The sequence below is a fragment of the Lithobates pipiens genome, unplaced genomic scaffold, assembly GCF_037356315.1.
Source record: "Lithobates pipiens isolate NorthernLeopardFrog02 unplaced genomic scaffold, aLitPip1_a1.2 Scaffold_23, whole genome shotgun sequence".
Classification (NCBI taxonomy): Eukaryota; Metazoa; Chordata; class Amphibia; order Anura; family Ranidae; genus Lithobates; species Lithobates pipiens.
The window spans coordinates 290,769,716-290,792,963 of record NW_027507785.1 but is presented as its reverse complement, the minus strand read 5'-3'; the positions used below and the strand labels follow the sequence as shown (position 1 = coordinate 290,792,963).

Genomic DNA, 23,248 nt, shown 5'->3' with positions numbered 1-23,248 from the left:
AGACATTTTAACTTTGCTTGCTGTATACTTGTTTTAGGTCAGTGATTCAGGAAGTACTGAAGCCACGGACCATCAGGCAACTTGCATTTTCAGAAGGAGATCAAAGGTTAAAGCCTCCCTATATCCCCTTAGTACAGGTTTACTTTAACCTAAGCCTAAAGATGGCCATACAGAGATTGAATTACGTCTGTTTTCTGCTGAATCGGACAAAATTCGATCTATGGGTTGCCTTGCCGGTAACACCTAACTTCTAAATTTGAAGGAGATGGATGAAAAATTGTTGGCCGGACAGTGATTGTTCTGTAATGTTGAAGAAATGTCATAGCTGCTCCAAGCCATTTCCTGGAGAAGCTATGAACCGTCTTTAACATTACAGAACAAGTCCAATTAAACATGTCAGAAACTGATGATGGAAAGACCTAGTTCTAAATTGGGATTCCAATTCATCCCAAAGGTGTTCAGTAAGGCTGAGGTCCTGACCAGTTAAGTACCTTCACATTAAACTCATCAAACCATGTCTATATGGATCTGGCTTTGTGAACATGGACATAGTCATGCTGGAACAGAAAAGGGCCTTCTCCAAAAGGTTACCACAAGGTTGGAAGTAAAACTTGCCTAAAATATCTTTGTATGCTGTACCATCAAGAGAATCCTTTCCTGGAAACACCTGAACTCAATAATTTGGAATGGTGCCCTTCCACTTTTGGCCAAGTATTGTAGATGATTTGGAATTGTTGATTTTCTATGTGTTGTTCTACTGTGTTTATCATCACTGTTACCTGTACTACCAAGAAAACCCAAAATTTGCAAGCTAAGGAAATGCAGTGTGATGGTCCAAAAACTTTTAGATAAGCCCTTGCACAACAAAACTACAACCACAGTTCCAAAAAAGTTCTGTAAAGTCAACATAAAATCAGAATGCAGTTATTTGCAAAACTCAAACCCGTATTTTATTCACAATAGAAATTAGAAAACATATCAAATGTTTAAACTGTAATGTACCATTTTAAGAAAAAAATATGGTAATTTTGAAATTGATGATAGCAACATGAATCAAAAAAATTGGGCAGGGCAACAAAGTAAGTTGCACTAACAAGAAAGAGCTGAAAGAACATTTTGCAACAGGTCAGTAACATGATTAGGTAAATAAAGTGCATCTTAAATGAAAAGTCTAGCCTGAGCTTGTTTGGCTGGGCTTTTCCTATCGGTCACAGGAGTGCAATTCAGAGAGCTGTTGACTGTCAGGCAGCCACTCTCTGCTCGGGGAGCTGTGAGAAACGATCCATTGGCGATGTTCTTTTGCTCGGTTCTCAGTGTAGAGGCACTGGGGGACAGATGCAGCATTGGATCGATGCTGCATCCACCTAGGTAAGTATAAAACTAGAAAAGAAAACAAAAAAAACATACTTCTCTTTTAAAGAGTCAGAGGGGTTGATTTACTAAAAGCAAACAGACTGTGCAAAGTGCAGTTGCTCCAGAGCTTAGTAAATGAGGTAAAGCTTCACTTTGCAAAGAGTATCCAATCACATGCAGTGAAAATGAAAAAAAAACAAAAATTTTTTTTCTTGTACATGATTGGATGATGGAAGTCAGCAAAGTTTCTTCTCATTTACTAAGCTCTGGAGCAACTGCACTTGCAGAGAGCAACTGCACTTTTCAATGAGCACAGTATATTTGCCTTTAGTAAATCAGCCCCAGAGTGTCTCAGAAGTAAAGATGGGCAGAGCTTCATCAATCTGTGAAAAGCTGTCTCCAAAAATTGTCAAACAATTTCAGAATAATGATCCTCAACATAAAATTGCAAAGATTTTAAATGTATAATTATCTAGAGTACATAATATCATCAAAATATTCCAAGAAGCTGGAAAAATTCTGATAGGAAAAGCAAGCACTATCAGTATGCTTACAGGCAGATGATATATAACTGAATACTATTAGGCATGAGGAAGGGAAGGTGTAACTTTCTAGGTCATGCAGTATTATGAATGATCTGATCTCTCCTGTCTATTTACAGCAAGTTGATGCTCCCACCTAGAGATTGCTACCCACTGGCTGCATGTGGTAAATATAAAATAACCATGTGCAATATTTCATATTTAGCTGAATAAAAAGTAACACTGTTGTAGTCATAAAGATAATACTTAAATAACCAAAAAATGATTCATAAAAAAGTATTAAAAATACTGAAAAAAAAAATAGTCCAGAAAAATCAGTCTCTCAAATGGACCATAATGGTCAAATGGCAAACTCCATATTCAACTGTGAATAAGGTTATCTCATACCTTCACCAAGTGAACAGGCCACCGCCACAATAGGTTGGACCCTTACCAGAGAGCCTGGATTCTTTATTACGAAGGGTCAAACAGGCTTGATGAATATGTCCCGGTAGGGGTCATCAGCAGGGAATGTACAAAGGAACCACATCAGGAACAGCTCCAGAGCATCCAGGGGACTCCGCCCAAACGACGAACGTGTAGTCAGATCCAAATAAAACATAAAATGCTGGATAGTGTAAAACTTCTTCAGGGTTGCATTTAATATAAAGTATTGCACGTACATGTATCCATAGTAAAAACAGCATTGCATGGTAAAAAAGGAAGGCAAACATGTAAAATGCACAATAGAAGGAACATACTGCTCAGCCCGCCTGGTTTTGCTGATAAAAGGACTTCTTCCGGAGCATGAGCATTATTTCTTGCCATCATACTAAATAAGGAACTTATTAAGAAATCCTCTGGATGCTCTGGAGCTGTTCCTGACGTTGTTCCATCCCCTGCCGATGACCCCTACTGGGACATATTCATCAAGCCTGTTGGACCCTTCATAATAAAGGGTCTAGGCTCTCTGGTAAGAGTCCAACCTATTGTGGTTGTCACGTGTTCACTTGGTGAAGGGATTGGATAACCTTATCCAAAGTTGAATAATGGAGTTTACCATTTCACCATTATGGTCCATTTGAGAGACTGATTTTTCTTTACTGTTTATTTTTCTTTTTCAGTATTTTTATTATCAATCACTGTAGCGCAACACACCTGGAGAGTGCAAAGTCTGGTGCAGCTCTGCATAGGAACCAATCAGCTTCCAGTTTTTTTTGTCAAAGGTTAATTAAACAAGCTGAAGTTAGAAGCCGATTGGCTACCATGCAAAACTGTACCCGGTTTTGAATTCTCCAGCTTTCGTAAATGTACCTCATTGTCTAGGCTCGTTACCAGGCGACATTTCTTTTTATCCTTTTTTTTTTTAAGTAAATACACTTAGCGGCATACTGAATGTATTAGGTAAGGTGAACTTCTTCCAGAGTGTGAAAGCTTGGGGGCTTTTTGACAGTTTTCCCCGATATCATCACCTTTTTACTTGGCAGGGTTTAAGAGAAAACAAAACTTTCTTGCTTTGAAACTCTTTTCCAATGTAATTTAGTTAATATCTTACAATGTGGAAAAAAAACTCCCCTCTAGCACTGAAGTTACAGTATTATGATTTAGAAGCATCATGTGAAATCGCGACAGCTTGAGCATCTGTTGTGTTAGATTCACTTACTTTTGGACCAGGTGGGCCAGGTAATCCAGGATTGCCATGAGGTCCAACCATTCCCTGCAAGACAAAATCCAGAATTAAAGTCCAAATAAAATTCTTACAGAGGAATAATTATTGCGGGATTGCAATATTTTTGTTAAAAACAGTTGTCTTTTCCTTTTGTAAAAGTTCAAGACAGATATAAAAGACAATTTAAAGCAGGCCCGTGTTCATTGAGGGTCCATTCACACATATGTTATGTTAATGCACAAGCTTTCACACAAGTGTTAATGTGAATTGCAAAAGGCAGCCCGATGAAATCAATGGGCTTCCAATACACCAAAACGTCCTAAAATGTTTTATGCATTATACCCTACCACATGCAAGGAAAATAAAAAAATACAGCATTTGTGCTTGCATGTGATTGAACGATGGAAGTCAGCAAAGCTTCTGCTCATTTACTAAATCTGGAGCAACTGCTCTTACAGAGTGCAACTAAACTTTGCATAGTGCACAGTCTATTGCCTTTAGTAAATCAACCCCACGGTGTCTCACTACTCTTAGCCCCCATACACACAGTCGGACATTTCGATGGAAAATGTCCGATCGGACCGTGTTGTCAGATAATCCGACCGTGTGTGGGCTCCATCTGACTTTTTCCATCAGAATGTCCGACCAACAAAGTTTGAGAGCTGGATATTAAATTTTCCGACAACACGATCCGATCGGACTTTGTCCGATCGTTTGTAGAGAATTTCGATTGGACAAAGTGGCACGCATGCTCAGATCAAATTAGGAGACCAAAGCTATTGGCTACTAGCCCGAATGTAGTCCCGTTGTAACGAACTAACGTCATCACGTTCCGAACGATCGGATTTTCCGACAACTTTGTCTGACCGTGTGTATGCAACACCAGTTTCTGTCAGATTTTGTGGTCGTAATTTCCAACCGTTTGTACAAAGGCTTAGGCCGGGTTCATATATGTGCGACTGCGGGTTCATGCCTGGGGTCCAGTATGTCCCTGTGCACCGAATCAGGTGCGTTTCAGGTCCAAATTGTTGCAAGTGTGTATCTATTCTGTTTGGAGTGTGCATTCATGAGGCAAGTCGCTGTGCAAAAAAGTCTGTTAGTGTGTGTTATCCCAACATTTCATATACCTGATCTGTGCCTACTGTACCATGTACTTGTGTTAAAAAGTATCCTGTTCTCTTTGTACTGCTTCTTCTGTGTGAAATCCCTGGTGTCCCTGCCAGTCCCTCTGCTTTTCTATTTCAAACTGCCTACAACAGGCATGAGAGCATAGTCATCCCAGTGTGGTCAGTTTTGTTGGGAGCACAGTTCTAATTGGGAGCACAGTCTGCCTTTACTCCAATGGTTAGACTTGTGCTGACACATCCCCTTGCACAGTTCTTCATGGGGAAGATCAATGTACTACTGTTTTTCTGCCACCTGCTGACCCCCCACCCCCGTGGTCTCCACCCCCACTTTTTTAAAGCTGGCCATACACGGATTGAAATTTTGAGCCATGGGTGCCCACTGTAGTTGAACAGAAGTCGATTCCACTGATCAACCACCCTCTCGATTAGCGCTACAGGCTATAGCCAGGAGCTGGTCTGGCTCATTGCACTCCTGCAAATCAGTAAGAAAGAAAATGATTCACCGCAGTCTAATCTGCATCATTTTTTATTCATTCATTTTCATTTTTGACGTGTTTTACCGAAAATCTATGCTACTACAATTCCAAGCTAGCCAGCAAAAAAAAAAAAAACGGTTTCAATACTAAGGTTAACAACTGAGGTTTTTAATGCATACAATTGCATATACAGTACATGTTAAAGCCACACTGCCGCTTGAAGCAGCAGATCACCTATGAGGCCTGGTTCACACTTATGCATAATTTAGTGCGTATTCAGTTTTGCAGAAACACACTACAGTCCATTTAACATGGTTTCCTATGGGTCACGTTCACATCTGTGCATTTTATGGAAAGAGCCAGGGACTTTTTTCTGGCTTTTGTTACCATAGAAATCAAAGGATCAAAAATGTGTATTGAAAAAAACTCAAAAATGCACCTGGAATATTCAAACTGCAACCTGCATAGGTGTGAATCAGGCCTTAGGGACCTTTTTGTATTTTTTTGGTGACTGCCCTGCCCCTTTTTAACCAGTTTCAAACTGATCTGAGTGGATGCCAATTGGTGCTCACTAGAAATACCAATGATGTAGAGTATTATGCCAATGAGATTATCCATGTAAGCACTACCATTTCTACCCAACTGTATATGCTTTTCATATGTGATGAGTATAAGCCTGTTGGGGTACAGACAGGAGTGAAGGAAGCGGGTGTCATTTTAGCGTGTTTGGTGTGTTTGCTGATTTGTGGAAGGCAGGAGGGGCTGTCAATCCATGAATTGAGGAGTGGGGTAAATCTATCAGACCAGTGCAAAATATAGCTTAAACAAAGGGAGATAATAGATGTGGCGCTTATACCTATATGTGGGGACTAGTAGTGTGTTGATATATAAAATGTGAATAAAAGTGTGCTATGTTGTGTTGGTCAATTTTCACATGTGTGAGAATATATAATTCTTAAAGTGCTAATTGATTTTGGGCCAAAATATGTATAATATATATTTTCCAGCGTGCTGGTTCAAAAACCCAAAATTAAAAATTAAATAAAAATTAAATAAAAATACAATAAACTCAAAGTGCACAACAATAGCAACAGATCACGATATGGCAAAACCTATAAATTTCATGCTATATTTATCTCTATGGCAATATGCAGTTATTAAGGTGCACGTGCAAATAAATTCCTGTAAAACTATAAGTGGAGACTAAATGTGATACCTGGTAAACTAACCGTGAGAAAAGTATATTAAAGTATACTACGTATATTAAGGTGTCAAAATATAATAAATAAATACATATAAAATGTCACAGTGGTAGCATGAACTGGTCTGCTAGTGATGCTATACAAAAATTGATATAAAATTAATATAAAACCTAAGTACCATATACATGAAGCAAAAACGTGGTAAAATGATATAATGCAAAAAGATTAAAATAAATAAAGATAAGAATATGCAAAAAACGTGCAAAATTTGTGCAAGAAAATGTGCAAAAAATGCAGGCAAATTCTAAACATTAGACGTGATGGAGCAAGTCTCTATTAAGTGGCGGAAAAAAACGCAGGTGCAAAAAAGGAGGGGAGTGATGTTTTCCAACTGTGTTCTTCACATTCGGTGGCTTAAAAGGGTATTAAATTATTATGCTCTCACCAGAAGGAGGACCCCATCCGGGGTGGATCAACTTTCACAATATTAGCTATTGTGTGGCTCTTTGGCTTCCTTACGCTTTAAAGGTTAGGGATCCCTCGTTCCTCCGTGAGTGCAATAAGCCCCGTTTATATAGAGTAGAGAAGAGGCACATCCATAGTGTGATACCGTTTTAAAGAATTTTTATTGCAGTAAATAGATAGAAAATGACTCACAAACAAGTAGTTTAAAAGTGCGGTTGTATGTACAGCTTTTAAAATTCCCGCTCTGCAATCTCCGTCTGAGCTCGAGGTGTACGCTGCTTGGCCACGCCCTACGCGTTTCGTCACACGGACGTCATCTGGAGCGGCCATTTTCGTACACCTTTCCTGCTTTATAGGGTGTATTGTGCCTATCGCGCATGCGCGATCAATCGGCGCCATTTTAAGTAAGGGAAATGCCCTCATACAGAGGTACTGCTCGACAGGCACTATACGCTTGGAGAATGGAGACACTACAGCGAACCAATATCGGACGTATATCGAAAATTAGACATAATAAAATGAAATTCAAATACATACTGGTGTATACACTAGGATTCGTAACAGGTGTGGGAACATTTATACCGGCACATAGAATGAAGAAAGTGGATAGTGTTAAATGTGGATAGTCTGAAAATGAATAGAGGCAGATGTAGGGACATGGAGAAGGTTTGGTGCATTACTCTTTCAGAGTGAGTGAAGGTTGATGAAATAAAGAGGATTAGTGTGGATACGAAGTGGGAAATTGGCTGGTGGTGGAATAGGAAGGGGGGACTGTACTTAAAGTGAAATTATAAATGGAAATTCAAATATATAAAGTGAGAAGACTTATAATAATATAGAAAAAATTGTATGTATATACAAATATGTGTATATGCTAATAAGAGTTGCGAGCCTATATAAAGATTAGTATGCGCCTATATGATAGATACAAAAAAATATTAATGGGAAAAATATGTTAAAATCTGAGAAAAAAATTCAAGTTTAATAAGATATGTATTAAAATATATATTAAAATATAAGAAAAAGACATTATGATATGGGAAATAAAAAATATAAAATTTAAAAAATTTTTAAAAATTTTTTAAAATTTTTAAATTTTTTTCAAAAGGGGAATGACAGATTTACAAGGGGGAGCGGATGTGGAAAAGTGAGAGAATATCTTACGAGGGGGTATGTGTTCTAGTTGTATATATGAAAAATTCTTTCTTTTGTGTGTTAGCGAGCTATGTTTGAGGGGGAACTTCCAGAGAATTTGTTTTCGTTTGAATAACCTTCAGCCTTATTTGCAAGCTTCTTGCCTAATTGTTGTATTAGGGGAGATGTCAAAAATTAAAAAAATCTCAAAAAACGTAATGAAAAAATGTTGAATGTGGATTTCAAATTGATTTTATTTTATTTGAGTTCCCGACTTTTACCGGGGCTTTAACATTCCATTTGTCCTACCGAGGTCCACATAGATAGCCACTATGACTATCACACTATCCACTAATTTTCATTCATTTTCACATATATATATTTATTACTTCTATTTTTATCTTTATTTTTATTTATTTTACTCCATTTTTATTCATTTTTTTCCCATTTTTCCCATTATTCTCTCCCATTTTTCATTACATTTTTTCATTACGTTTTTTGAGATTTTTTTCATTTTTGACATCTCCCCTAATACAACAATTAGGCAAGAAGCTTGCAAATAAGGCTGAAGGTTATTCAAACGAAAACAAATTCTCTGGAAGTTCCCCCTCAAACATAGCTCGCTAACACACAAAAGAAATAATTTTTCATATATACAACTAGAACACATACCCCCTCGTAAGATATTCTCTCACTTTTCCACATCCGCTCCCCCTTGTAAATCTGTCATTCCCCTTTTGAAAAAATTTAAAAAATTTTAAAAATTTTTTTACATTTTATATTTTTTATTTCCCATATCATAATGTCTTTTTCTTATATTTTAATATATATTTTAATACATATCTTATTAAACTTGAATTTTTTTCTCAGATTTTAACATATTTTTCCCATTAATAATTTTTTGTATCTATCATATAGGCGCATACTAATCTTTATATAGGCTCGCAACTCTTATTAGCATATACACATATTTGTATATACATACAATTTTTTCTATATTATTATAAGTCTTCTTACTTTATATATTTGAATTTCCATTTATAATTTCACTTTAAGTACAGTCCCCCCTTCCTATTCCACCACCAGCCAATTTCCCACTTCGTATCCACACTAATCCTCTTTATTTCATCAACCTTCACTCACTCTGAAAGAGTAATGCACCAAACCTTCTCCATGTCCCTACATCTGCCTCTATTCATTTTCAGACTATCCACATTTAACACTATCCACTTTCTTCATTCTATGTGCCGGTATAAATGTTCCCACACCTGTTACGAATCCTAGTGTATACACCAGTATGTATTTGAATTTCATTTTATTATGTCTAATTTTCGATATACGTCCGATATTGGTTCGCTGTAGTGTCTCCATTCTCCAAGCGTATAGTGCCTGTCGAGCAGTACCTCTGTATGAGGGCATTTCCCTTACTTAAAATGGCGCCGATTGATCGCGCATGCGCGATAGGCACAATACACCCTATAAAGCAGGAAAGGTGTACGAAAATGGCCGCTCCAGATGACGTCCGTGTGACGAAACGCGTAGGGCGTGGCCAAGCAGCGTACACCTCGAGCTCAGACGGAGATTGCAGAGCGGGAATTTTAAAAGCTGTACATACAACCGCACTTTTAAACTACTTGTTTGTGAGTCATTTTCTATCTATTTACTGCAATAAAAATTCTTTAAAACGGTATCACACTATGGATGTGCCTCTTCTCTACTCTATATAAACGGGGCTTATTGCACTCACGGAGGAACGAGGGATCCCTAACCTTTAAAGCGGAAGGAAGCCAAAGAGCCACACAATAGCTAATATTGTGAAAGTTGATCCACCCCGGATGGGGTCCTCCTTCTGGTGAGAGCATAATAATTTAATACCCTTTTAAGCCACCGAATGTGAAGAACACAGTTGGAAAACATCACTCCCCTCCTTTTTTGCACCTGCGGTTTTTTCCGCCACTTAATAGAGACTTGCTCCATCACGTCTAATGTTTAGAATTTGCCTGCATTTTTTGCACATTTTCTTGCACAAATTTTGCACGTTTTTTGCATATTCTTATCTTTATTTATTTTAATCTTTTTGCATTATATCATTTTACCACGTTTTTGCTTCATGTATATGGTACTTAGGTTTTATATTAATTTTATATCAATTTTTGTATAGCATCACTAGCAGACCAGTTCATGCTACCACTGTGACATTTTATATGTATTTATTTATTATATTTTGACACCTTAATATACGTAGTATACTTTAATATACTTTTCTCACGGTTAGTTTACCAGGTATCACATTTAGTCTCCACTTATAGTTTTACAGGAATTTATTTGCACGTGCACCTTAATAACTGCATATTGCCATAGAGATAAATATAGCATGAAAGTTATAGGTTTTGCCATATCGTGATCTGTTGCTATTGTTGTGCACTTTGAGTTTATTGTATTTTTATTTAATTTTTATTTAATTTTTAATTTTGGGTTTTTGAACCAGCACGCTGAAAAATATATATTATACATATTTTGGCCCAAAATCAATTAGCACTTTAAGAATTATATATTCTCACACATGTGAAAATTGACCAACACAACATAGCACACTTTTATTCACATTTTATATATCAACACACTACTAGTCCCCACATATAGGTATAAGCGCCACATCTATTATCTCCCTTTGTTTTTGCATCTTTCCACCCTTGGGTGGAAATCAATAGAGGCTGCTCTTACCTTTCAACTTTTCTTTTCTTTTCTATATTCACTCTTAAGGTTCCATAGCGCAACCCACCCCCCAGTTATCTATTCAAAATATAGCTTAAGACTGAGGACTGGGGAGCAGGATTGTGCTCAGTGGAGTTGGGGAAGAGAGTTAAGTCTGAGGGTCGGTGTAGAGGAATGCAGGATGTGGTTGTCAGTCTTGTAGTATCGGTTGTCAGAGTACAAGTATTATATGTGGAGGTGGTCATGTTACCTAACACTGGCTGCCTATATGAAGAGAAAGACTATACAAAAGATGTAAAAATTAAGAATACTCTAAACTACATAAAGTGCTTCCAAGCAATATAAATAAATGCATGAAATCTTTGTGTCCACTTAAATGCAAATATATAAATATATTAAATATATATATTAACTCATATAGAATAATTCATCATTATATACACTCTATAGTACATATGTGCCAAAAAAGGTAAAAATATATCAATGTGCAAATATATTAAACAAAATTTAAATAAATGTGCAGAAATTTTAGTCCAAACAAATATAATAGTCCATCACTCTTAAATCCACCAAATAATAGTGAATGAATCTTCTTAAATCTTCACACCTTCATACCCCCTTAGGGTATGCACTCATCGAATCCAGTAGACCCCTCAAATGAATCGGGGGTCATACACGCTTGTTAGAGCCCCAGTATATCTGATCAGTGAAAATATAAACAATATATATATATATATATATATATATATATATATATATATATATATAAGCCTGTCATCTACTAGGACCCCCAGGTCCTTTTCCATCCTTGATTCCCCCAGAGGTTCTCCCCCTAGTGAGCAGATTGCATTCATATTTTTGCCATCCAAAATCATTATTTAAAATTTTTCTACATTAAACCTCATTTGCCATGTAGTTGCACATTAAAGAGGAAGTAAACCCTGATGGGTTTACTTCCTCTTTGATTCCCTGCAAAGGTAAAGCATAATGGACTACTATGCATCGCATTGTAGTCCATTATGTGTCACTTACCTGACACAGGAGCCAGCGAAGTCACCGCAGTCCCCTGTAGTTCCGAGCGTCCATCTTCTTGGTGGGTCTCCGTGGGTCTCGCTGCTCCGGTGCTGTGATTCGCCGGAGCAGAGATGACGTCACTCCCGCGCACGGGCACGGGAGCCGACACTCTCGGCATATCGTCGCGATCTGCGGCTTACCCAGTGCGCCTGCGCGCCACTGTCTACGGCGCATGCGCCGTAGACAGTGGTGGCTGTCTTCAGGTAAAAATCTCCTAAACCGTATAGGTTTAGGAGATATGTCTTGGACCTACAGGTAAGCCTTAATCTAGGCTTACCTGTAGGTCAAAGTGGTTTGTAAGGGTTTACAACCACTTTAATTGTTCAGATCTTCTTGTAAGGTTTCCACATCCTGCGGAGAAATTATTGCACTGATTGGCATTGTATTGTCTGCAAATACAGAGATTGAGCTGTTTATCCCATCGTCCAGGTCATTTATGAATAAATAAAAAATTGGTCCCAGGACAGAACCCTGGGGGACCCCACTTTCACCCCGGACCATTCCGAGTACTCCCCATTTATCACCACCCTCTGAACTCGCCCCTGTAGCCAGTTTTCAGTCCATGTACTCACCCTATGATCCATGCCAACGGACCTTACTTTGTACAGTAAACATTTATTGGGAACTGTATCAAATGCTTTTGCAAAATCCATATACACCACGTCTATGGGCCTTCCTTTATCTAGATGGCAGCTCACCTCCTCATAAAAGGTTAATAGATTGGTTTGGCGAGTACAATTCTTCATGAATCCATGCTGATTATTGCTAATGATACCATTGTCATTACTAAACTCTTGTATATAGTCCCTTTCATCACTCCAAGAGCTTACATACAATTGATGTTAGGCTAACTGGTCTGTAATTCACAGGGATGTATCTTGGCCCTTTTTTAAATATTGGTGCTACATTGGCTTTTCTCCAATCAGCTGGTACCATTCCAGTCAGTAGACTGTTCCTAAAAATTAGGAACAATTATCTGGCAATTACTTGACAGAGTTCCATAGCCTCCCTGGCGGTATTCCCGAGTCTGGCTCGGGGGTGAGATTTCATTACCATAAGCGGTATTCCCGAGCCAGACTCGGGATTCCATCGCAGGATCCATGTAAGGGTTACTTACCTTGTCCCCTGGATCCAGCGATGTCTCTCCGCTGTGATCAGCGAGCCGCCGTGTCTCAATCAATCTGTCACAGTGCCAAGCTCCATTCCCTGCGAGCTTTGCGACTCACAGGGACGGAGTTCGGCGCCAAATTCAAAAAGCAAAAAACACAGTATCGATACAGTATACTGTAATCTTACAGATAACAGTACGGTATCAAATAAGTACACATCCCCTTTGTCCCTAGTGGTTTGTTCAGTGTCCTGCATGCAGTTTTAGATTATAAATACTATTCTTTATGCCAGGCAACTGGAGATTGTCCATAGCAACCAAAAAATGTCCGCTTACATCAAAAGTGCTTTTAGACCAGCTAGAAAACAGTCATAATAAATTAGAATCACTTGCAGAATTGATCGATAGTAATTAGTGGGGAAATTCGTCATCAAACACTAAAAGTAATGACAGTGACAATTCTGCAACTCAGCACATTTCAGTGTTTTTGATTTGATTACATTATTGAATAATTTGTATTATTATTTGTTATAATTATTTATAGTTATTTATTATATATATATATATATATATATATATATATATATATATATATATATATATATATATATATTATCATTTATGATTTCGTATTTCAAATTTTATCATACTTGGGATGTCTATTAGACTCTTGTTTGGACGGATTTAAGTGAATTATTTGTAAGAATTACAGGCCTACAATATAAAAGGCCAGATTTCCATGCAAAATAATGGTACCGCTTTCAGCACCTAAAATCTGAAATAATCATACCGTCAGGGAGGTTAAGGACCTTCGGCTGCAAGCCATCTGGTCCCGGTGACTTATTAATGTTACGTTTTTCAAGTCTATTTCTAATTCTGTCCTCTGTTGGCCATGAGGGTGCTTCCTGTGACGTGTCATGATGATAAACATTGCAGTTTTGGTGTTATATGTATCGTGCTCACTTAAAAGGAACTACATTGTTTGAAATTGGCAGTGCGAGCGCAAGGATGTTTTTGCTTTCTTCTATACACAATATGTGTTTTATTGAACAATAGAATATATATATATATATATATATATATATATATATATATATATATATATATATATATACAAATGTGTATCAGAAAAACACATAGTAGAAGGTTTACATTTGTCAGACTTTTTTATGGAAGCTATCGTGTACTATAGGTTTTACCCTTAGGAGCTGCCTATTACAATAATGGAAAACATACACATCTATAAGGCCTCTTCCAAAAAGTTCTAGAAACTAGATGAGAGCAGCAAGTGGGAACAAGTCATGACCTCTGCACTGACCATTCCCTCATAAAACTCTCATAACTGTCACTTCCAAAGATTGATGTAATTTACTGCTGCGGCAGGTTTTCTACCTCATTATCATCTTCTGTACAATGCCTTGATGTACAAGATCAGAAAAAACCACAGGTATGGTAATGCAAAAGAATAACAGGAATCCAGCAGAGATCAACAGGCATTGCTTCTAAAAAAGTTGGAAACTACAGCTTTCCAGCATCACGGACAACAATAAAAATGTGGGTTTCCAAAATTAACTAAATCAAAGTTATGGAAGAGCTCACAGCAACCTTGAAAAACAAAGAAGAACATTTTAGGACTGCATAGTTCTAGTGGTTAGACTCCATCTAAGATGGTCACACACTGATCGAAATTAGGCCAGTTCAGCAGGGAGTCATCTGACTGACATCTGTCAAAGGAAAATGTTGCAATCACCGACGAGCCTGGGCTTTGCTCTGAACCTAGACTCCAAAGCTGACAATATACGGGTCAAAAGTGGGCTGGATTAGCAGGGACTGGCCAAATTTCGATGAGGTCTCATTGTCAGAATGGTAATTCTCCACCCACCTCTTTTGTATGAAGGAATCTTTATTTTTTTTGTTCCAGCTACTGGCTGAACAAAAAAATTTATTAAATGTCCATGGCTAGCTTTAAGTTTGCGGTGAACACCAAACCAAAGTGGCCTTTATTCTGAACACCAAAGCAGAGTAAGTCTTGCTCTGAACGCAATCTAATGCTCCGCAATATTTCAGGGGTTCCCCAAGATCTTAATTTTTTTCAATGGTTTCTCTGGGGTAAAAAGCTTGGGAAAGGCTGCTTTCAAGTGATTTTGTTCCTCTCATAATTAATAATTAAATTCTATCTTTACTTTGTTGGCATTTATATGCGGCATGCAGTGCATAGAGCAGGTATTGTGGAAGAACCGCAGGTCTTGCTGTAGAGCCCTAAGCAGTTTGCATTACAATTACTCCTCCTCTCCAGCTAGGTTTGGCCGTACACCTTTAAAGTTCAAAACTTGCATTCTCTGCTCGTCACTGGCACATATGCAAATGCTTTGTGATCCCAAACAGACAATTGGCTGGGCTTGAATGGCCCCATCTCCTTAAATAACCCAAAATACAACCTGGAATTTGGCCATTTTAATTGCTGAAACAAAACAACTTCAATATGTTCAATTACAAAACAATCAATAGGAATGCCATCTGGTCATAAGGGATGACTATAAGAATCAGGCAGTTTTTGATCAATGTGGATGCTCGGTGTATTGTTTCTTAGTTCAGCTGGCCAAAGAGAGAAGTTCTACAGCTCACCACTGCCATAAATTATAGTAATGAGCGAGGAAACAGCCCAGCAGCAGAAGGATGTTTTGCCCCCAACCCACTTTCCACACAATTGTGTATGCTCAGTACTACAAGTGTGTATTGATCATTTGTAAAGTTGTGTTCCAGTTAACCAGCAACATTTTCTACTGCATATGCCTTTATATCATTTGAAAGCTGCATTCAGAACACCTGTTTTAAAGCTGAGCCTTTTTTTTACTTTGTATATTATTTTAAAAAAATGCATACGCATAAGTTACTGTTACCGCCTATCAAAAAGATTGGATTCATTTCCATTACGCTCAAACACTCTCTCCTACCCAAGATTTTTCAATCGCTAAGTCTATTGAGCGGGCCTGCATGGTAGGGCCATCCAGACAATGGTTAATCTCAGATATTTACAAACTATTGGTGGCCCTACCATTTGACCTGTTCCCAAAACATGAATACACACTTTACTTGGGAAACAAATTTAGGCTACGAACTTCAATATGAAACATGGCAAACCATATGTGATAGGGCTGGCTATACCAAGAGAATGAATTCAAAATTATCTCTCGGTGGCCCTATATTTTAGAACATATCTATTCAATCTACTCATCAACCTCCAACTTGTGCTGGAGGTGTGGAAAAGCAGTGGGTACTTTAAATTATCTTTATGGATTTGACACAAACGTGAACAGTTGTGGCATACAGTGATGGCCTGGATTGTATAATCTTCCAAACCTTTGCATTATCTTCTAGGAGTACAGTGTACCCTCTAAGATTAATCAAAGTATAGCCCATATTCTGACTGCTTCAAAGTGTCTAATTGGGACAAAAAAAACGACACCACTATTACAAAATGACATCTATACACGTATTGGAGAGATTCAATCAATGGATTGCCTACTTGCCAAACTCCATAACACCCCTAACCTTTTAGACCAGGGGTCTCAAACTGGTGGCCTTCCAGCTGTTGCGGAACTACAAGTCCCATCTTGCCTCTGCCTGTGGGAGTCTTGCTTGTTACTGTCAGCCTTGCAATGCCCCATGGGACTTGTAGTTCTGCAACAGCTGGAAGGCCACCAGTTTGAGACCCCTGTTTTAGACAATATATGGAAATCCTGGAACCTTCAGTACTGCCCTGAAGACATATACTGTTGCCGTTGTTTCCCCTGGACTTTCATGACTATACTTCTCCTGTTCTTATTCTGTTCCTTATTTATAACTTATCTCTCTTGCACCACTGTAAACACCTTGAGAGGCCTGGACATTGCCCACTCGTGCTCCTATCTATTTTGACTTACATGTTTTTTCGGCCTGTACATTGCTGGAAACAAAAAATGAAAAATACTCTAAATAAACAGTTATACAAAAAGATTGACTCCAAAGTTATAGACCAGGCATCCTGGGGTGTCCTGAGGTTTCTTTAGGGATGCCTTAGCAAAGTGCCTACAAATTGCCCAAAAATTGTTTACAAGCCAAAGGGCGGATCAAGCCAACCTTTTAGTTATGCAAAGTCATAGGTTTTCATTGTGCACCAATACAACCTTCTAGCCGCCAGCCCTTAAAAAAAACAGTGCAGGCAACCAATGTCCCCCTTATCAATCAATTACATCATCGGTTGATAAGGAGGACGTTGGGTGCCTGCACAGCATCCTTGTTTGCTCCTTCCCTACCTGTCAGCACTGGGGTTACATTAACTCGGTGAAGGAGAGAAACTGAGGGAGAAGAGAAACATTGGAAAAATAGTCAGTACCAGTGTGCAAAGGTGTATTTGCTTTGGAAGAATTACTCACGTTAGTTTCCTACATGCCGCATTACTGTATATAAAACTATTAGGGCCAGTTCACACCAGATGCAGTTCTGTGCAGAAACTTACCGGAAACTGACTGCATGGTATGAACTAGAGCCATTGGAATACATGGAAAACACTGTGCATGCATTTTGTGCAGAAAAAAACACACATAACTGCATCTGGTGTGAACTGCCACTTACTTTTTGTTTTTTACATTTTAGAATGGGTGCCTTGAGATTGTGCTGAAATTTGCCTTGTCTGAAAATAGGTTGAGAAACACTGGTATAGACAACTGAAGTTATACGTAAATCTCCACCTTCACATTCATTTCAGTCTCTGCCACACAGAACTTTATTACGTAAAATTTCTACTACTACAGCAACACACACATGTGCATGCTAGGGTCATTCCATATATAAGTCAACTGACCTGCCCAAATATTTTTGAATTGAGAGGATTACTCAGAGGTTACCCAGTGATAACATACACAATTCAATTAGACAGGCATTGCACAGAACAAAAGCGCTTTAACCACTTAAGCCCCGGACCATTTGGCTGCCCAAAGACTGGAGCACTTTTTGCAATTCGGCACTGCGTCGCTTTAACTGACAATTACATGGTCGTGCGCCATGGTTCCCAAACAAAATTAACGTCCTTTTTTCCCCACACATAGACCTTTCTTTTGGTGGTATTTGATCACCTCTGCGGTTTTTAATTTGAAAAAAAAAACGCATTCTTTTTTATTTTTTGCTATAAAAAAAATCCCCCAAAAATATATTAAAAAAAATGTTTTCCTCATCTTAGGCCGATGCATATTCTTCTACATATATTTGGTAAATTTTATTTATTGGTTTGCGCATAAGTTATAGCGTCTACAAAATAGGGGATAGTTTTATGGCATTTTTTTAAATAAGTTTTTTTTTTTACTAGTAATGGCGGCGATCAGCAATTTTTATCATGACTAAGACATTATGGTGGACACATCGGACACTTTTGGCGCAATTTTGGGACCATTTTGCGACCATTCACATTTATACAGCGATTAGTGCAATTAAAAATGCATTGATTACTGTGTAAATGTGACTGGCAGTGAAGGGGTTAACCACTAGGTGGCGCTGTAGGGGTTAAGTGTGTCCTAGGGATTGATTTACATTAGCATTTCCCCATTCTTCCTCTCCGTGAAACAATCGCGGGTATCCCCGTGGACATCGATTCCGCGGGACCCGCGATCACACTCATGGAGGTCGCTGCGTGCACACGCCCGCAAACTGCTTCTTAAAGGGCAACATACAGGTACGTTAATCTGCCTGTATGTGCCCTTTAGGAAAAAACAGGGTGAGGGTGGCACCGAACTGAGTGTAGTATTAAAAAGATTACTTTAATAGGATAAGATTAAAAACACTTACAAGATGATAGAAGATGCATGCTCGTCAAAATAAAGTGCAGTCCTGGCATTCCACATGGCTCTGTGGGTCGCACCGCTGTTCCAGATAGCTGGAAAGGATCCGAGCAGCTGGCTGGAATGGATCACAGTGTTTCTCCAGAAGCAAAGAAACCAAGCAGCTCCACACAGACCAGCATGGACCATGGAACAGGAAGTGATGTCACCGGCGTCTGATTGGACCTAGGCAGGGCTGGAATCTTGTCAATCAGGGCTGCAGTGATGAAAGGTCTTTCCAGCTATCCAGAACAGTGGTGGGACCCACAGAGCCATGTGGAATGCCAAGACTGCACTTTACTTTGACCAGCATGCATCTTCTATCATCTTGTAAGTGTTTTTAATCTTATCCTATCAAAGCGGAGGTCCAGCTGAAAAAATAAATTTAAAAGGCAGCAGCTACAAACACTGTAGCTGCTGACTTTTAATAAGCACACTTACCTGTCCAGGGTGCCCGCGAAGTCGGCCGCCCGAGGCCGATCCGTCCATCTGATCAGGTCCCGGCACTGCCATTCGAACTAAAGCAAACAGGCAGTGGAGCCTTGCGGCTTCATTGCCCGTTTCCTACTGTGCATGCATGAGTCGCATTGGCACTTTGTGAATGGCCGGCTTTGTTCTGGGACACACACAGTTCCCAGAACACAGCGTGCCCTATTCCCCAGAAGACAATGCGAGGAGGAGAAGAATGAAGATCACAGCGGAGTAGAAAGTGGCAGAATAGGACGATCCTAGCAACAGCCATTTCTGGTAAGTAAACCAAATCAATTTTTTTTAACGATTTTTAGCAGCATTTTTATGTAATTTTCTTTTTAGGGTGGACCTCCGCTTTAAAGTCATCATTTTAATACTACACTCAGGTGGGTGCCTCACCCTCTCTGTTTTTTCCTTACATGTCTTGCAGAGTTCTGGACACACTTTGAAGGATGGCTGCCTTTCTTTTTAACCCTTAATACCCCTTTCTATGGATACATCACCATCCAGCTATAAAAGCCACAGACTATACCTCTAAGGATTACTCCATCTGGAGCGCCAGATAAACACTGACTATACTGCTAACTGTACGTGCCCTTCTGCCAACAAATATCGGTGTGAGCCAATCGGCAAGTGCTAAGTCAGCTTGATCTCCCTTTCTATAAAAGCCTGAGTTGACAGGTCTTTAGACTCTGTTGATAGGTTTGCATTGATGTCAGTTTGTGATGCTTCTGAGATCAGTATTCATTGGCAGGTGCATCTGATCTGCTGTTGACTTCCTTCTAAACTGCATTTGACCTGCAGTTGACTTTCTAACCTATGTTTGACCTACTTTAAGATGACTTTGTATTCCCTTAGACCAGGGATCTCCAAACTACGGCACTCCAGCTGTTGTAGAACTACACATCCCATGAGGCATTGTAAACCTCTGACATTCACAGACACGACTAGGCATTATGGGAATTGTAGTCTCTGAACAACTGGAGGACCATAGTTTGGAGACCCCTGCCTTAGACCATAGTTTTTCCACCAGGGCTCTGTAGAACCAGAGAGTTCCCCTAGACCTTGTTAAGCCCCGTACACACGAGCGGACTTTTCAACATCCAAAGTCCGACGGAATGATTCCGAGAGACTATTCGATCGTGTGTGGGCTGCAACGGACTTTTGATTCGCAAAAGTCTGACAGACTTTAGAAAATGGAACATGCTTCAAATTTTTCCGACGGAACTCCGCAGGACCCAGTTCCTACTGAGAAATCCGCTCGTGTGTATGCTATTCCGACGGACTAAAACCGACGCTGGGGCAGCTATTGGCTACTGGCTATGAACTTCCTTATTCGAGTCCAGTCGTACGTCATCACGTTCGAATCCGTCGGAGTTTGGTGTGATTGTGTGTGGCCAAGTCCGCTCATTCGGAAAGTCCGTCAGAACTCTGTCAGAACTCCGGCAGAACTCCGGCAGAACTCCTTCGGAAGTCTGTCGGACATAAGTCCGCTCGTGTGTACGGGGCTTTAGGGTTTTTTTGAGCAAGGAGAAATTTCTGTCTCTCGGATAAGTTCCCACGGACATCAATGATCTTTTTTATCCGTAAAAGGATTCTTCCCACTGACCGCAAATATAAAGACCATTTTCCTGCTGAACACCAAATTAATGTGCCTTGACTTAAATATTTAGAAATTATTAGCAGGAGTTCGCTAAAACTAGAAAGTTATTTCAAGGGTTACCCCATGTTAAAAGGATTGCGAAAAGATGATATGGGTGTAAATGGGGAGAGAAGCAGTTTTCACCTGAACAAAAGCCCTAAATACAACCCTGTTTCCCCTAAAATAAGACCTAGCGTGATTGTCGGTGTTGGCTGCAATATAAGCCCTACCACCCAAATAAGCCCTACTCTGTTTCCTCAAAAATAAGCCCTACCCTGAAAAGAAGACCTACAAGGACTTTAACTAGAGCTTATTTGGGGGGTAGGGCTTTTATTGCAGCTATCACCGACAATCACACTAGGTCTTATTTTAGGGGAAACAGGGTATGGCTTTTCTCCATACCTGCATCAGCTGATATGTTATTCTTTGACAAGAAATCAATGTCTATAGACTTAAACTGTTACTAAACCCAGGACCCTGCATTCACTTTATCTGGTCTCCCACAGTACAAAGAACACGGAAATGCAATTATTTTTATTAAATACTGCTAAATACCTTTTCTCATCAGCAGTATATTTAGTGACTTCTATCAGTGCATGGTTAAAGCTTGTAGGGAGAGTTTTCACACTGCACTTGCTGTCCTATCAGGTTCCAGGACCCCTGGTCCTCTTTCTGGACAGTGCTGATTGGCACTCTCCCAAAAAAAAAAAAAAAAAATTTAGCAATGCACAACAAGCTGACTCCAGTAACTCTGTCTTATCCAGACCTGTTGGGTCAGTGGAACAAAAGGAGGATCTGTGCATACAGGATCAAAGTCTTTTTTACACAATGCAGAGGATTAACCCCTTAGATCCCACAGTAGGCATAACAAGCAAGCTTTACTGCATATACAGACTGGTTTTACTGACTGTTGTGGGTTTAGTGACACTTTAAGGGTAGTCATACATGTTGGCCAAGATATGGATGCAACACCAAAGCTAACAGAATAATAACATTTACAAAAGATCATTAGCAGGCTTTCAAGTTCTCAAAGCATTCACTACTATTATATGCATGCATCTAGACTGGATCACAAAATTCAGACAGCATTGTCTCTCCATCTCTCTCCCACTCAAATTCCTTATGTTTTCTACAACAGATTTTAGGGAACACCTGGCTTATTTAAAAGAAATATATTTTAGGGCTGCAAGCTGCTGGAAATAGATCAAACAGGATAATAAGCAACATAAAAGTAAATTAGTATTTATTTATTTAATAAAAGAAACATGAACTCTTTAAAGTGGTTGTAAACTCTTCTCCTATACCCAGTGAAGTGAACAGCCTCAAATGATACACAGGGATGAAGCAAATCTTCCTACATAAGTCTTACTTGCATATGTGCTGTCTTCAGCTTTCTACACTCTTTAGAAAGGGCACATTGTGTTACAAATGTTGTTTCATTATTCAGCAGTGGGAGGGGAGTCTGGGCATACACTGTGTGAGATGTGCCCGCAAACACCCACCCCCGGTGGCATAATATTATTTAAATCACTTTCTCAATATGTTTTTGCAGTGTTTCTGGGGAAGGGGGTGGTGGGTGGGTGGCAGTGGACGGTGTCAGTCATTTTTTTTACTTTTAATAATTGAATTTTTTACATTTTAATTTGTTTAAAAAAAATCACAATGCTTTTTTTTCTTTTTTTACACTTTTTCATTTTTTAGAATTTTTTTACAATATTTTATTTTTTATTTTTGGGGGGGCTTTGGTGAGATGACAGAGGTCCAAACGGACCCCTGACATCTCCCCTTTGAGACAGACAAAGGGACTGAGGACACATTCCCCAGTCCCTTTCTCAGCACTTAAAGTGGAAGTAAACCATCCTATCGTTTTCAGTCAAGGAAGCTGCCATCTTGGCCTCTAATATTTCTTCAACTGCCAAAATGCTGCACATGTGGTCAGTTATGACACCAGCCATTGGATGGTTTGAAAGTTGGTTGAGAGCACAACCAATGTGAAAGTTAGCATTTCTGGCATGCCAGGAATGTAAGTGTTTTTTGAAATTGGGTTTACTCCCGCTTTAAGATGAAAGACAGAGGCTCCTGTCCATTCATAAACTGAGATCAGTAATCGTACGACACAGGAGCTCACTGTGTCCTATTACTAGTTCCCCCCACAGTTGGCAGGAGAGGAGGGGAGCCGGTTGCTGGGGACGAGGGGGGGGCAGAGAAGGACATGGAGGGGGATGGGGGAGGAGTACACAGAAGAACTGGGAATGATCGGTGCGCAGCAGGAGGGACAGCCGCCGCACCAATCATTGCCAGGAGATTGGGAGGCGCTTGCGGGTGTGAGGAAGCCACCGCAGAATTGCGGGAGTCTCCCGCACCGTGTGCGTTTTCTGTTTTTAGGCTGTCTTCTCTTTATTTTCCCCTGGGAATAACACACCCTGGGTGGCTACATTC

General features: G+C 39.4%; 1 protein-coding gene across 1 annotated transcript in view; it reads right to left on the bottom strand.

The window, feature by feature from the left end:
* The window catches only part of COL24A1 (collagen type XXIV alpha 1 chain), a 413,884-nt gene that overhangs the window by 258,071 nt on the left and 132,565 nt on the right, over nucleotides 1-23,248 (bottom strand). The window contains exon 5 of the mRNA XM_077450311.1: nucleotides 3,538-3,591. Coding sequence (XP_077306437.1) covers nucleotides 3,538-3,591 — 54 coding nt within the window. The remainder of the gene's footprint in view (nucleotides 1-3,537; nucleotides 3,592-23,248) is intronic.